General features: G+C 45.7%; 1 protein-coding gene across 3 annotated transcripts in view; it reads left to right on the forward strand.

The window, feature by feature from the left end:
• The window catches only part of LOC124045026 (metabotropic glutamate receptor 7-like), a 125,478-nt gene that overhangs the window by 50,573 nt on the left and 59,244 nt on the right, over window positions 1-15,661 (forward strand). For 2 of the 3 annotated variants that reach the window (XM_046364231.1, XM_046364232.1), the window contains exons 3-7: window positions 4,649-4,784; window positions 5,478-5,632; window positions 10,799-10,936; window positions 13,241-13,303; window positions 13,414-13,614. In XM_046364231.1, the coding sequence (XP_046220187.1) occupies window positions 4,649-4,784; window positions 5,478-5,632; window positions 10,799-10,936; window positions 13,241-13,303; window positions 13,414-13,614 (693 nt within the window). The remainder of the gene's footprint in view (window positions 1-4,648; window positions 4,785-5,477; window positions 5,633-10,798; window positions 10,937-13,240; window positions 13,304-13,413; window positions 13,615-15,661) is intronic. The other variant, XM_046364233.1, reaches the window with a different exon arrangement.

Below are 15,661 nucleotides of genomic sequence, written 5' to 3' on the forward strand. Positions count from 1 at the left end.
AGCCATAGTAGTACGATAGGTGTTGTTGTACAGGGTCAGCCATAGTAGTACGATAGGTGTTGTTTTACAGGGTCAGCCATAGTAGTACGATAGGTGTTGTTTTACAGGGTCAGCCATAGTAGTGCGATAGGTGTTGTTTTACAGGGTCAGCCATAGTAGTACGATAGGTGTTGTTGTACAGGGTCAGCCATAGTAGTACGATAGGTGTTGTTTTATAGGGTCAGCCATAGTAGTACGATAGGTGTTGTTTTACAGGGTCAACCATAGTAGTACGATAGGTGTTGTTGTACAGGGTCAGCCATAGTAGTACGATAGGTGTTGTTTTACAGGGTCAGCCATAGTAGTACGATAGGTGTTGTTTTACAGGGTCAGCCATAGTAGTACGATAGGTGTTGTTTTGCAGGGTCAGCCATAGTAGTATGATAGGTGTTGTTTTGCAGGGTCAGCCATGGTAAGGTGTTGTTTTACAGGGTCAGCCATAGTAGTATGATAGGTGTTGTTTTGCAGGGTCAGCCATAGTAGTACGATAGGTGTTGTTTTACAGGGTCAGCCATAGTAGTACGATAGGTGTTGTTTTACAGGGTCAGTCATTGTAGTACGATAGGTGTTGTTTTGCAGGGTCAGCCATAGTAAGGTGTTGTTGTACAGGGTCAGCCATAGTACGGTGTTGTTGTACAGGGTCAGCCATAGTAAGGTGTTGTTGTACAGGGTCAGCCATAGTAAGGTGTTGTTGTACAGGGTCAGCCATAGTAAGGTGTTGTTGTACAGGGTCAGCCATAGTAAGGTGTTGTTGTACAGGGTCAGTCATAATAAGGTGTTGTTTTACAGGGTCAGCCATAGTAAGGTGTTGTTGTACAGGGTCAGCCATAGTAAGGTGTTGTTGTACAGGGTCAGCCATAGTAAGGTGTTGTTGTACAGGGTCAGCCATAGTAAGGTGTTGTTGTACAGGGTCAGTCATAATAAGGTGTTGTTTTACAGGGTCAGCCATAGTAAGGTGTTGTTGTACAGGGTCAGCCATAGTAAGGTGTTGTTGTACAGGGTCAGCCATAGTAAGGTGTTGTTTTACAGGGTCAGCCATAGTAGTCCGGCGCCCCTGGAGCAAGTTAGGGTTAAGGGCCTTGCTGAAGGGCACATCAACAGATTTTCACCTTGTTTGCTCAAATATTTGAACCTGCAACCATTTTGGTTACTGGCCCAACGCTCTAACCGCTAAGCTACCTGCCACCCTTAAAGGTTAGTGCTATCTGGAATCCTTGTGATATTACCCCATTGAAGTTAAACATTTAAAACGGTTAAGCTAAGGGTTAAGGTTAGGGTAGTGGTTAAGAGTAGAGTTTAAGGTAGGGACGTCCCAAGGATTCCAGATTCCACTAACCCGAAAGCAAAACCACTCAAAAGGCTTCTTATCTTCATCAGTGACTGGCTGCCATGGTCCCATGTCTCTGTCAGCTTCCTGCTACAAGGTATGGCCTCTGCTTCCATATACACCACACACACTGTGACAGTGACTGGCTGCCATGGTCCCATGTCTCTGTCAGCTTCCTGCTACAAGGTATGGCCTCTGCTTCCATATACACCACACACACTGTGACAGTGACTGGCTGCCATGGTCCCATGTCTCTGTCAGCTTCCTGCTACAAGGTATGGCCTCTGCTTCCATATACACCACACACACTGTGACAGTGACAAGCAGATTTTCATAAGACTTCTCTTTCACCCTAAATTCTCGATGCATTTTAGTTGGATTAATCCTCATCGCCTATAATACCCTCCGACCGACCGACCGACCGACCGACAGACACATACACAGCCCCCAGAGCTAAAATGTGTGGCTAATACCTCTCTAAGATTTAGCCCTAGTATATTATTAGAGTTTCCCAAAAAAGGAAACCTTGTTCGTAGCAGTGTCATAAGCCCTCCCAGAGCCCTGAAGAATCATATGGAATCTCTGTGCTGAAATGGAGCTTTAGTGGTGTCCCTATGAGACCCTCCGGCTGCTGCTACAGCTCCACAGATACACCACAATACCAGGCTACACTTTTCATTTTAACAGGAGAGCCCAATCCTCAAGCATTTAACAGACCAGCCGCCAGAGAAAGGAGCTCAGCTTTTGTGTTCTGTCCACTTAAGGAGGATTACAGGAGCCATCCTCACTGTCTTTGTAGAGATGTAGCTGCTGCTTTTTGGGATGGTGAAAGGGGGATGGAGGAGAACTCAGAAAGAGTCATTTAGATGGAGCTGTCTTTAGCTGTAGCCCAGTAAACAGGGTCTGGAGTTTTGTTTTCTACTCTGCCAGCTAAAAGTTGTTTATATCAAAGTAATGAGCCTGAGCAGACAGCCAATTAGTTGATTCCTCCAATTTCTTGGTCTACTCAGGGAAACCAACCCAATGTTGCAAAGGTTATCTGGTATTAGGAGTGCTTGAGCAGGAGATATTCTAATTAGTTTTGATAAAGAAGCCTGAGTGTCAACTCAGGACCAAACCTGCCTGCAGCTCGTCATGTAGCTCCAGTTATCATGTGTCTTCAGGTGTAATGTCTGTTTACGCTAGATGGTTAGGTCGGCCCATGCACTCACATCTGCTTGATTACAATTAAGCTATTTGTTAAAGATACGATTTGATGTTTATCTTCCGATAATGAGCTCTTGAATGTGACCCGAGGATGACAAATCTATCAAACTCTGTCAAACGTAATGTTTGTTTTTCTCTCTTCACAAAATGGTGGCTGCAGTCTCTCCTCCAGCACCAGAGTTTTCATCAGCTCAACACAGAGATACGTGACGATATTTAAAGATGACCTTAAATGTTTGACAGGAGCAAATTAGGTCCTATTACAGGCCCTTCATTTTAGATTCAGACAACCATGGATTAAGCTAAATGATTGCCTTAATCAATATTCCCCCAAGGACAATTGCCAACTAAGTTTTGGCCATATCTCTGAGGTGACTGTCACGGGAGGCTCGCCACATATCTAATAACTATTTAGCGACGCAGGGAAGCAATCAGTCAGTATCTTTCGTCCTGCACAAACTCATTAGCACTGACCTGTCTGAACATGATTCATTGTCAATATTAATATCCTCATTGTTTGTGTGTCTCCACACCTGCTTGGTTGACTGTCCATTGTGTTGTGTCTAATAATGATGTTAAATGAAAAGTCAATGGGAAGGAGACGACTTCAAAACATCTGTGTTCACAAAGTGTGAAAAGTCTTTCCACGTCTTCCTTCTAGAAGAATGATGCCGTTTCCTATTGGTCTTCTGTTGGATTTAGGATTAACCCACAGCCCTCGGTTAAGAAATATATCACACTATTCATTTGTCAGGGTTTTCCTTTCAATTGCTAATTCCTATACTGTGATGTTCCACTTACTGTGAACCACTCAGCTCACAGCATGTGACTCAAATGTACATGGGGTGTAGAGTATGTATACAGTGATGGTCTTTTTTAGTCATCTATCTATCTCACATACCTATAGCGAAGATGAAAACACAAAACACTATGGCTCTTCCTTTCAGCATCACCTTGTTTGAAAGTGATCCATATCCATATGGACGTGATTTCCAGAGTCAAGGTTAACACATATACATTTACATTTAAGTCATTTAGCAGACGCTCTTATCCAGAGCGACTTACAAATTGGTGCATTCACCTTATGACATCCAGTGGAACAGTCACTTTACAATAGTGCATCTAAATCTTAAGGGGGGTGAGAGGGAATACTTATCCTATCCTAGGTATTCCTTAAAGAGGTGGGGTTTCAGGTGTCTCCGGAAGGTGGTGATTGACTCCGCTGTCCTGGCGTCGTGAGGGAGTTTGTTCCACCATTGGGGGGCCAGAGCAGCGAACAGTTTTGACTGGGCTGAGCGGGAGCTGTACTTCCTCAGTGGTAGGGAGGCGAGCAGGCCAGAGGTGGATGAACGCAGTGCCCTTGTTTGGGTGTAGGGCCTGATCAGAGCCTGGAGGTACTGAGGTGCCGTTCCCCTCACAGCTCCGTAGGCAAGAACCATGGTCTTGTAGCGGATGCGAGCTTCAACTGGAAGCCAGTGGAGAGAACGGAGGAGCGGGGTGACGTGAGAGAACTTGCCCCCCAATGGTGGAACTTGCCCCCCCCCACTCTCTCTCTCTCTCTCTCTTTCTCTCCCTCTCACTCTCTGTCTACCACCTATCTCTCTCTCTCTCTCTGCCCCCCCTCTCTCTCTCTCTCTCTCTCTCTCTCTCTTTCTCTCTCTCTCTCTCTCTCTCTCTCTCTCTCTCTCTCTCTCTCTCTCTCTCTCTCTCTCTCTCTCTCTCTCTCTCTGTCTCCCTCTCTCTCTTTCTCTCTCTGTCCCCTCCCTCTCTCTCTCTCTCTCTCTCTCTCTGCTCCCCTCCCTCTCTCTCTCTCTCTCTCTGCCCCCTCCCTCTCCCTCTCTCTCTCTCTGACTCCCCCCCTCCCTCTCTCTCTCTCTCTCTGCCCCCTCCCTCTCCCTCTCTCTCTCTCTGACCCCCCCCAGTCTCTCTCTGCCCCCCACTCCCCTCTCTCTCTCTGACCCCCCTGTCTCTCTCTGCCCCCCACTCCCTCTCTCTCTTTCCTTCTCTCTTTTTTTTCTGTGTATCTCTCTGTATATCTATCTCTTTTTTCTGTGTATCTCTCCCTCTGAATTTAAGGTGGGATCTGCATCGCTCAGTCTTTGAAAATTCCCCACAACCCCAAGCTGGAGGATTATGACGAAGCCATCCATCAACTGCTGGAAACGCCCCACTCCCGGGGAGTCATCATCTTTGCCAGTGAAGAAGACGTACGGTGCGTAGAGCAGTACACAGCATCCAAATGCATTTATGAACGCACTGGGTGTCTGAAACACAAACATGCCTCCAATAACACAAACAGAAAGGTGCCTGGGAGGGGAACCGATAATGTGGAATATCACAACAAAGCAGCAGAGATATTGTTCAGTTTACAATGCCTCAAGGGATATGTCTCTGAGAGGAAACATCATAGATTTTTTAAATAAATAAACTGAAGGATGGATAGACAGACCATAGTAAGAGAAAAAGAAAGAGGGAGAGATGGAGAAAATATGAGGGGGAGAAAAATGGAGAGAGATAGAGGGCTCTTGAAGTCCTTTCATATCTTCTATACATCAATCAATGGAGACTGCTGAGGGGAGAATGAACTATAGTAATGCCCGGAATGGAGTCAATGGAATGGTATCAACCACATGAGAACCACATGTTTGATCCAATTCCCATTGACTCAATTCCAGCCATTATTATGTACCTTCCTCCCTTCAGCAGCCTCCACTGACATCAATGGATTTGAAACACAGTGAATATAAATAGGTTCATGGTGTAACTTAAATATACATTGATATAAATATAAATAGTACACAACTTCTGCAATATACTGATATGCATCTTGATTAGGTTCCCCATGATTTTGGATTGCATGTATCCCTTTTGCTTTCTCCTCATTCCCACATGGCTGCCCTTGCAGGGGACTTCTCAATGCCACCAAGAGAGCCAATCAGGTGGGCCATTTCCTGTGGATTGGGTCGGACAGTTGGGGGGCGAAGAGCAGCCCAATACACCAGTTGGAGGACGTGGCAGTGGGAGCAGTCACTATACTGCCCAAACGCTCATCTATTAAAGGTAATGTTACACACACACACACACACACACACACACACACACACACACACACACACACACACACACACACACACACACACACACACACACACACACACACACACACACACACACACACACACACACACACACACACACACACACACACACACACACACACACACACACACACACACACACACACACACACACACTGTTTTACCAGTCAGCTGTGACTTATAGCCACTCATCATTACAATCTGGGGCCTAGGTGGAAAGTGAAGTGTGGATTTTTGTAAAGCTTTTTTTAATTAGAGTGATCTAAACAGGACAATAGACGGCAAGATGAGTATAATAAACCAGCATGCATCATGACGTCCCTTTCAGAAGAAATTCAGCTGAGTCATGATTAGTCATCATCTTTTGTCACAGTGCTTCTGATGATAAATCTGACTGTGTGAGAGAGCAGAAACCTGTGTAGGATTTGGACCTTGAGTATGTCACAGCTGGAGATGAAACATCAAACCAAACCTTGTCTTTGTACTTGTTATCCATTATTATTAATACTGCTTATCTATAGACTTCATTGTTTATTCATTCCTTTTCACACAGAATAAGTTTTAAAACAAGAGTTCAATAAAAATTCATCAAAATATACAGTACATAGGAGATAGGTGAGGTGAGAACTGATTGGACTTATAGAAACCTCACAGTAGGCTTTCTCATGAATTACAATGCCCAAAGAAAAAAAACGTATTACAGTGTATTGTCATTCCAGGAATTACCGTAGCATATATACTTCACATACAAAACCCATTATTATTGTCCCACAGAATGAAATTGGGGGGAGGGGACTGTGGATCGGTCTAAATCCGTCCGTTCGTTCTTACGTTAGTCACATGCGATATGTCAGACAGCACTGGTACGATTTTGATGAAACTTGCGTGAATGATGCGTTTTGCCATAGAGATCGGTCATTTACAAAATTACACTGATTGGCCCAAGAAAGGAGTTATAGTAATTAAGAGACATTTGTGAGTCTCACCAGAGCGGAAGAGGCGAAGCAATCAGGATAACTGGGCCCAAAATCTGTCTTCTCCAGCAAATGGTGTTTTTTTCATTTTTTTTCTCTCACCAAGCGAGGAGGTATTGTATGGAAGTCAATGGTAGAATGTCGAATTTAGTAAACAAAAGATGTAGTGGTTTATTTACTATGTGTGGTTTATTTGATTAAGTAGATGTTTCGCAGCGCTTACTGTGGGTTGTTACTGTGGGTTGTTACTGTGGGTTGTGTACTGATAAGTAGGACCAGGGTTAGGTAGGTTCATTTCTAAATGTCATCCATTACAGTTACCTGTCCAAAATTGTAATCAGTCACGAAACTTTTGGATTACCCAAACTCAGTAACGTAATCTGATTACATTCAGTTACTTTTAGATTACTTTCCATTTAAGAGGCATTAGAAGAAGACAAAACTCTATGTTACCAATTGAACGACATCTATTGCAGGATAAATCCATGTTAAAGTTTACATAGCTGGCCATATATGGATGTTACATTTTACTTGTTGGGTCGGATATGTAGGTTTCTTCTCACCTATCGCTTTCTACTACATATAATACGATTAAATTATATCTTTACATTAAAAACCAAAGTCTATCAGAATTCCAGTCATTCCAATAAATGTTATACCCCTTGATCTTCAAGAATAGAACTTGGAAATATGGAACTGTAGACTAGCCAAATTGTTTTACCTGAGCATGACCCCAAAACTAAGGACTTATTGGCCAGTCCTACTCTGTTGTTTATGATTTTGTTGTCATGGAGGACTGATTGGGCTCATTGATTTGAGATGAAAAATAAATGCTGCGCTCATGGAATGGTATGCTTGGAGCACTACTGAAAAGTGCTATTTACATGTGAAAAATGAATGCAATATGCTGCATTTGCTATAGGACTTGTGTCTACCTTTTTATTGGGGACACTTTGATATCTTGATAATATGCAGCTGTTTAAAGGGAAAATCCACAGATGAAACAATAACAAAACGGTTGCCCCGCCTCTATTTAGGTAAAAAGCTGAGGGATGGGCCTGGAGAAATGTAACCACTCTCAGATTAATAGACAATGCTACAGTATGGATGCAAGGACTGATCGTTCACCATCCTTCACTCTGTGGTCCAACTCATCCCAAACCATCTCATTTGGGTTGATGTCGGGTGATTGTGGAGGCCAAGTCATCTGATGCACCACTCCCCTCTCCTTTTTGGTCAAATAGCTCTTACACAGTGTAACGGTCGTCGTATGAAGAAGGTGTGGACCAAAGCGCAGCGTGGGAAGTGTTCATGATTATTTATTTAAAAAACTGAACACTGAGACAAAATAACAACACGAAACAGTTCTGTCTGGCGTAGACACAAAAACAGAAAACAACTACCCACAAAACGCAGGTGGGAAAAGGTTACCTAAGTATGGTTCTCAATCAGAAACAACAATAGACAGCTGCCTCTGATTGAGAACCACACCCGGCCAAACAAACAGAAATAGAAAACATAGAACACAAAAACATAGCATGCCCACCCCAACTCACGCCCTGACCAAACCAAAATAGAGACATAAAAAAGATTGAAGGTCAGGGCGTGACAGTACCCCCTCAAAGGTGCGGACTCCGGCCGCAAAACCTAACCCTATAGGGGAGGGTCTGGGTGGGCATCTATCTGCGGTGGTGGCTCTGGTGCAGGACGTGGACCCCCTCGCCGCGGGCCCCGGACAGGAGAACGACTCTGGCAGCTCCGGACAGGAGGACAACACTGGCAACTCCGGACAGGAAGGTGACTCTGGCAGCTCCGGACAGGAGGGCGACTCTGGCAGCTTCGGACAGGAGGGCGACTCTGGCAGCTCCGGACAGGAGGGCGACTCTGGAGGGAGGAGACGCAGAGACAGCCTGGTGTGTAGGGCTGCCACAGGGCCCATCAGGCTGGGGAGACCTACAGGAGGCCTGGTGCGTGGAGGAGGCACCGGATGAACCGGGCTGTGGGGGAGCACGGAAGCGCAGCCTTGGCACCACTCCTCCAGGCTGAATGGCCACTTTAGCCCGGCCCCTCTAGAATGCAGGCACAGCTCGAACCGGGTTGTAGGAGACCACTGGAGATCTGGTGCTTACCACACCTCTCCCTTAGGCTCAATGCCCACTTTCGGCCGGCACGGTCGGAGCGCAGACATAGGGCGAACTGAACCCTCCCAGCGCTCCGGAGACACAGTACGCAGAGCCGGCGCAGGATACCCTGGGCTGAAATGGCGCCCTGGCTGGATGCCCACTCTCGCATGGCACTTGCAGGGGTTTGGCATGTAGCGCTCCGGGCTATGAGTGTGCACTGGAGACACAGAGCACTTCACCGCATAACACGGTGCCTGACCAGTACCACGCTGCTTCCGGTAAGCACAGGGAGTTGGCTCAGGTCTCTCGCCTGACTCCGTCAATCTCCCCGTGTGCCCGCCTCTATAGCCTCCTGCGCTGCCTTGCCTCATATCGTCTCCACTTTAGCTGCCTACAGTTCTTCTTGCGGGCGGCGATATTCCCCAGCCTATCTCCAGGGTCCCTGTCCATCCAATATCTCCTCCCTTGTCCAGGAGTCCTGAACCCTCTGCTTCCTGTTACCACGCTGCTTGGTCCGTTTGTGGTCAGTTGTTCTGTAACGGTCGTCGTAGGTGTGGACCAAAGCGCAGCGTGGGAAGTGTTCAAGATTATTTATTTAAAAAACTGAACACTGAGACAAAATAACAAAATGTAACAACACGAAACAGTTCTGTCTGGTGCAGACACAAAAACAGAAAACAACTACAGGTGGGAAAAGGTTACCTAAGTATGGTTCTCAATCAGAGACAACGATAGACAGCTGCCTCTGATTGAGAACCACACCCGGCCAAACACACAGAAAAAGAAAACATAGAACACAAAAACATAGAATGCCCAACCCAACTCACGCCCTGACCAAACCAAAATAGAGACATAAAAAGGATCTCTAAGGTCAGGGTTGTGACACACAGCCTGGAGGTGTGTTGGGTCATTGTCCTGTTGAAATACAAATGATAGTCCCACTAACCACAGATGGGATGGCATATTGCTGTGGTATGCCTTGAATTCTAAATAAATCACACACAGTGTCACCAGCAATGCACCCCCACACCTTTACACCTCCTCCTCCATGCTTCACGGTGGGAACCACACTAGCGGAGATCTTCCGTTCACCTACTTTGCGCCTCACAAAGACACAAAATCTCAAATGTGGACTCATCAGACTAAAGGACAGATTTCCACCAGTCTAATGTCCATTGCTCATGTTTCTTGGCCCAAGCAAGTCTCTTCTTCTTATTAGTGTCCTTTAGTAGTGGTATCTTTGCAGCAATTCAATCATGAAGGCCTGATTCACAAAGTTTCCTCCGAACAGTTCATGTTGAGATGGACACATGACATCCCAGAAAAATTGGAGTTGTGCCTGTTTTTCACACACGTATCTGCCCTCTCATTGGCTAGAATGGTCCCACCTGATCTTGCCTCCTCCTGACCACCTTCTGGTTTGGATACCAGTCTCTTTAGCTAACATTCCACTCCTTGCCACTCCTTGTAATTCCCAAAGAGTCTTTGGCACATGACATGGAGTATAGAGAGGGGATTAGCTAGAGAGAATGGTACCCAGACGAACTACTGCCTTCCATATTTTAAGCCATTTATTTTCATTGTTAGACCGGCCACTTGAGTATCTGGTAAATATAATGGATAATCTGTGGTCACACACGATAATTGAAATGTGCTAGTCACACGCGATATATCAATTGGCCCAAGGGGGTGCTGAATCATTAGTGGAGGACGACATGTTTACTATTGTCTTGTTTATTATGTACCCTCCTTTTTAATTCATGTCATATTAATGTCATTTCCAAGATGAAAGCCCCGATTAAAGATCCATGTGGTACACAGGAACTGCAGTGGTCAAAACTTGATAAAGAGTGGTTTATTTGGACTTCGTAGCTATGAGACTAATACAACTCCTAAATGCCAGTACAGCACAGCGCTGCAGCTGCAGCTGCAGCAACACTGCCCAAGTCTCGCATCATTTCCCCTAGGTTGGGTTCTGTTGGTAATTGGTGGAGATCTTAAGAATTCTCTTTTCTCTTTTCGATTCCCCAGGGTTTGATGAATACTTCACCTCGCTCACCCTGGAGAATAATCGGCGGAACGTGTGGTTCGCCGAGTTCTGGGAGGAGAACTTTGACTGCAGGCTCCTTAGTTCCTCCAAAAGAGAGGATACCAGCAGGAAATGCACAGGTAGGTGGCCAACAGAGATTTGTTTGGTTATGTGGTTAAGTTTTTTCATGTTTGTTTGTTTGTGGGAGGGGTCATTACTATTGGCAATGGTGCACTATGAAAAGCATACCGATGTGGGATCTACATTTGATTACCCTGTTGCAGGTGAACCTTCCTGCGATGTGGGATCTACATCTGATTACCCTGTTGCAGGTGAACCTTCCTGCAATGTGGGAAATTTGAAGTTTAAAAAGGCTTCTGAAGTTTGCAATTTCCACTTAGAAATGTCAGATTCGATTTTGTCTTAAGAAAAATATATCAACCCCTTCAAAAATGTCCATTAATTATAATCCACGTAATAATTCACACTTCCTGTTGGTGCAGGATTATGTTTTTATAGGTATCTTAAGATAATGGTAGAACACATCTTTACAAATGAGGACTCTGAGGTGTAGTCCGCTGGATAATGTAAATAGCTGGTCCTACAGGGATAGTAAAGTTGTGCCCAGCTGGGTAATGGCATCATGCCAGCAGTGCTAAACTGTGATATGTATGCTAAGTAGGTAGTAGAGCAAACATGCATGCCATTTCGAGAGGTGCTGAGCAGAGGAACTACACAGAAATGTTGAAAGTAAGTAAAGCTCTGCTGCAGTAGCTCACTTGATGCTCCCAAAGAGCTTTATTACTGACAATGTTTTGATCTCGCTGCAAGCATTATTTGCAATGAGGTGTGTTGGGACTTGGGAGTATTGATAGTGTGGAAGTGTTGCATACTGTGGTGGATACTTTCTATCCTCTAGGTATGCCAGCAAAGGGCGAAGATGTACAATGTCACTGAGTCAATGCTAGTGACAGGGATTGATATATTTTATATGGCTTATGGCTGAGATGTACTGCTGACCATACAGTAGCTAGCTATAGCTATAGCAATTAGAGCGACAGGGAATTGTTGGTACACTATCTTATATATACCGTCTTTCATCATTTCTTTATGTGCCACATGCTTCAGATCCTTGCACTTACTAAACCACATAAAAAATGTATGTAGAATATCAACAAAGCGTATAAGCATTTACAAAGACACAAAAAGGTCGGTGTAGAGCTGCTTCCATTTCTCCATCTAACCAAGCCGATCCATATCCATATTTATGAATGTCAGGTACTAAGGGGAAGGTTATTTTTTTGCATTCAAAGCTTATGCATTCAGTACTCTACTCACTGCTCTGGAAAACAGGAAAGGTTATGTGTGGGCTGAAATGTATGTTGAAAGGAGAGAAACTGGAGAAAATGTCAACACTTATTACTTTTGACCCCCTTCAGCTTGTGCCAGTCTCCCACGTTGTAGTCATATTCGTCATGGCCACACAGACTGCCTTTTTTCCTTCTTCTCAAGTTTGCAATGTGAACTGGGAGTCTTTATTTGGTACTTAAATGTGAAAATAACACAGTAATCTCCTTGCACTCTAGCAGCTTTCCCCACAGTGCTGTATAGCGCCTCATTCATCTGTTATTTTGCACTGTGACTTGACGAGCTGCTTTCCTGTTAATGCATCCTCGTTCATTACTGCCTGCGTCTTTCAAATGAATATATTCAGTGTCCATATGTCATGCTTAATGATAGAACCTGTTCACATTAGCACGTTGAAAATGTGCAAAATACCGCAGTCAAAGGATCTCCACCTAAACTAAGTGTGTGTGAGAGAGCGAAGAGACCCCCTAGCAACCTGAAGCCATTCATTTAGACATTCAGTATTACCAGTGAAATAAAAATGCCTACAAAATAATCCAAAGGGAGGAGGGAAGAGACCTGAAGGGAAGAGACCGTAATAGAACATGGTGCTGCCAGAGGTGCTAGGAGATGCTTCCAGACCAGGGCTTCCATGGAGGGCCTCGTGTCTGCTGATTTTTGGTTTTAACACCTAGACAACCAGGTGAGGGCAGTTCCTTACTAATTAGTGACCTTAATTCATCAATCAAGTACAAGGGTGGAGCGAAAACCCGCGGACATTCTGCCCTCCGTGGAATGACTTTGACACGTGCTCTAGAAGCTCGTCAAGGCCTTGAACACTCTTAAAATGGGACAAATGTGATACAAATATATAGGGCCAATAGCAGCCTGACTTCACTATGAAATATATGCATATGTACATATGGTATTCATTTATACCTGGTTGTCTCCTCCTTGGCTAGCACTTCTTGTTTTACACTTCTACAACAAGACTCTGCAGGACTATGACCCATGCCGTGCTACAGTATATGATCAGGGTGACTAATTCACAGTGTGTGACTGTCCTTTTCTTGTCCTTTTTCTTTGGTCCTCTGTAGCTCAATTGGTAGAGCATGGCACTTGCAACGCCAGGATAGTGGGTTCGATTCCCGGGACCACCCGTACGTAAAATGTCTGCACGCATGACTGTAAGTCGCTTTGGATAAAAGCGTCTCCTAAATGGCATGTAATTACATATGCCCTCTCCTCTCTCCACTGTCTTGTCCCTCAGGCCAGGAGCGGATTGGAATAGACTCAAAGTACGAGCAGGAGGGGAAGGTGCAGTTTGTGATAGACGCGGTGTACGCAATGGCTCACGCCCTCCACAACATGCAGAGAGACCTGTGTCCTGAGCACTCTGGCATCTGCCCTGTGATGGAGGCAGCCGAGGGGAAAACTCTGCTCAAGTACATACGCAATGCCAGCTTCAATGGTCAGTACATTGGTTATCCCTTGACCATGTTGATTTGTGCATCCTCATTAAACATATAGGCAAAGTGAAATGCCACAAGTTTCATATAAGTACATATTTTTCTTTGAAGAAAAAAACTTGTGTTCCAGTGTAATTTGTTTTGTGCAAATACAATTAAACAAGGACAGGTGCGAGGTAAGATAGAAGCATGGACAGTATGTTTGGACAGTATGTTTTTTTCTCAGTCCACCAATAGAATTTGCCATTTCATTTCTGAACATGCAGTTACTACAGGCACTGGATTCTCCTATGTGTGATGTGTTGAGCAACAATTAATTAAACATGATAAATTAAAGTGCCAGCGGACCACATACTGTAAATTCTCCAAATCGTGGAATGTCCAACTCAAGTTTATTGAATTTAGTTTAATTGAATAGAGGAATGATTGGAGGGTGTACAGTAGGGGTGGTGTGTTGTATAAGTATGAGAAACCTTGCCTGGGAGATGGTAAATTGGTATTTCTCAAGTATGTGTTGTTTCTAGGCGAAATGGGTGAAATAAAATGAAATTCTACGTGGCATAACCATTTCTAGAAGAGACTTCTGCAAGGTCTGAAGGCCAATATTTCCTTTTGGTCTCAGAAAGAATTTAGAAAAGTCTTTGTAGCTGCCAACTTCTCTCCAGTTGGTATTTAGCACAATTCATGCAAATGTACAAAAATGAATAAGTGTTTCTCACAGCATTCAGAAAAGGCTAACAAGCTGTTGCTGTATATTGTTGCACTCTTTCTGAACCGATACAGTACCTGCTATGCACTTGCAATAACACTGTCACAGAGGAATGCTCAGCTCACTAAATTAGCCATTGCCCGGTCTACCCCGGCTGATTCAGTATTCAGATTCACTAACCCTTGTACTTGTAAGCCAACATTAGTACTCCCATAGCTTTGACAGACATATCTCTTTGTTCTTTACTGCATCCTGTCTGGACTGTGTTTGTGGGTGCGTGTGCATATGCATTTGTATGCGTCCATGTGTGCCGTATTTGTTGCTCTCCCCACGGTGCTTGAGACACAGAGCTGAAGAGAGTGAAAGAAGGGGAATAGTGAAACAAGAGAAGTGCAGTAGTAGAGCCCCCAATCCACCCACACTGCTCGACACAGCACAGCAGTAGAGCCCCCAGCCCACCCACACTGCTCGCACAGCACAGCAGTAGAGCCCCCAGCCCACCCACACTGCTCGACACAGCACAGCAGTAGAGCCCCCAGTCCACCCACACTGCTCGACACAGCACAGCAGTAGAGCCCCCAGCCCACCCACACTGCTCGACACAGCACAGCAGTAGAGCCCCCAGCCCACCCACACTGCTCGACACAGCACAGCAGTAGAGCCCCCAGCCCACCCACACTGCTCGACACAGCACAGCAGTAGAGCCCCCAGTCCACCCACACTGCTCGACACAGCAGAGCAGTAGAGCCCCAGTCCACCCACACTGCTCGACACAGCACAGCAGTAGAGCCCCCAGTCCACCCACACTGCTCGACACAGCACAGCAGTAGAGCCCCCAGCCCACCCACACTGCTCGACACAGCACAGCAGTAGAGCCCCCAGCCCACCCACACTGCTCGACACAGCACAGCAGTAGAGCCCCCAGTCCACCCACACTGCTCGACACAGCACAGCAGTAGAGCCCCCAGTCCACCCACACTGCTCGACACAGCACAGCAGTAGAGCCCCCAGTCCACCCACACTGCTCGACACAGCACAGCAGTAGAGCCCCCAGTTCACCCACACTGCTCGACACAGCACAGCAGTAGAGCCCCCAGCCCACCCACACTGCTCGACACAGCACAGCAGTAGTAGAGCCCCCAGCCCACCCACACTGCTCGACACAGCACAGCAGTAATGGAGCCCCCAGCCCACCCACACTGCTCGACACAGCACAGCGGCAGTAGAGCCCCAGTCCACCCACACTGCTCGACACAGCACAGCAGTAGAGCCCCCAGTCCACCCACACTGCTCGACACAGCACAGCAGTAGAGCCCCCAGTCCACCCACACTGCTCGACA

This window comes from Oncorhynchus gorbuscha, linkage group LG10, assembly GCF_021184085.1.
Source record: "Oncorhynchus gorbuscha isolate QuinsamMale2020 ecotype Even-year linkage group LG10, OgorEven_v1.0, whole genome shotgun sequence".
In the NCBI taxonomy this organism is placed as follows: Eukaryota; Metazoa; Chordata; class Actinopteri; order Salmoniformes; family Salmonidae; genus Oncorhynchus; species Oncorhynchus gorbuscha.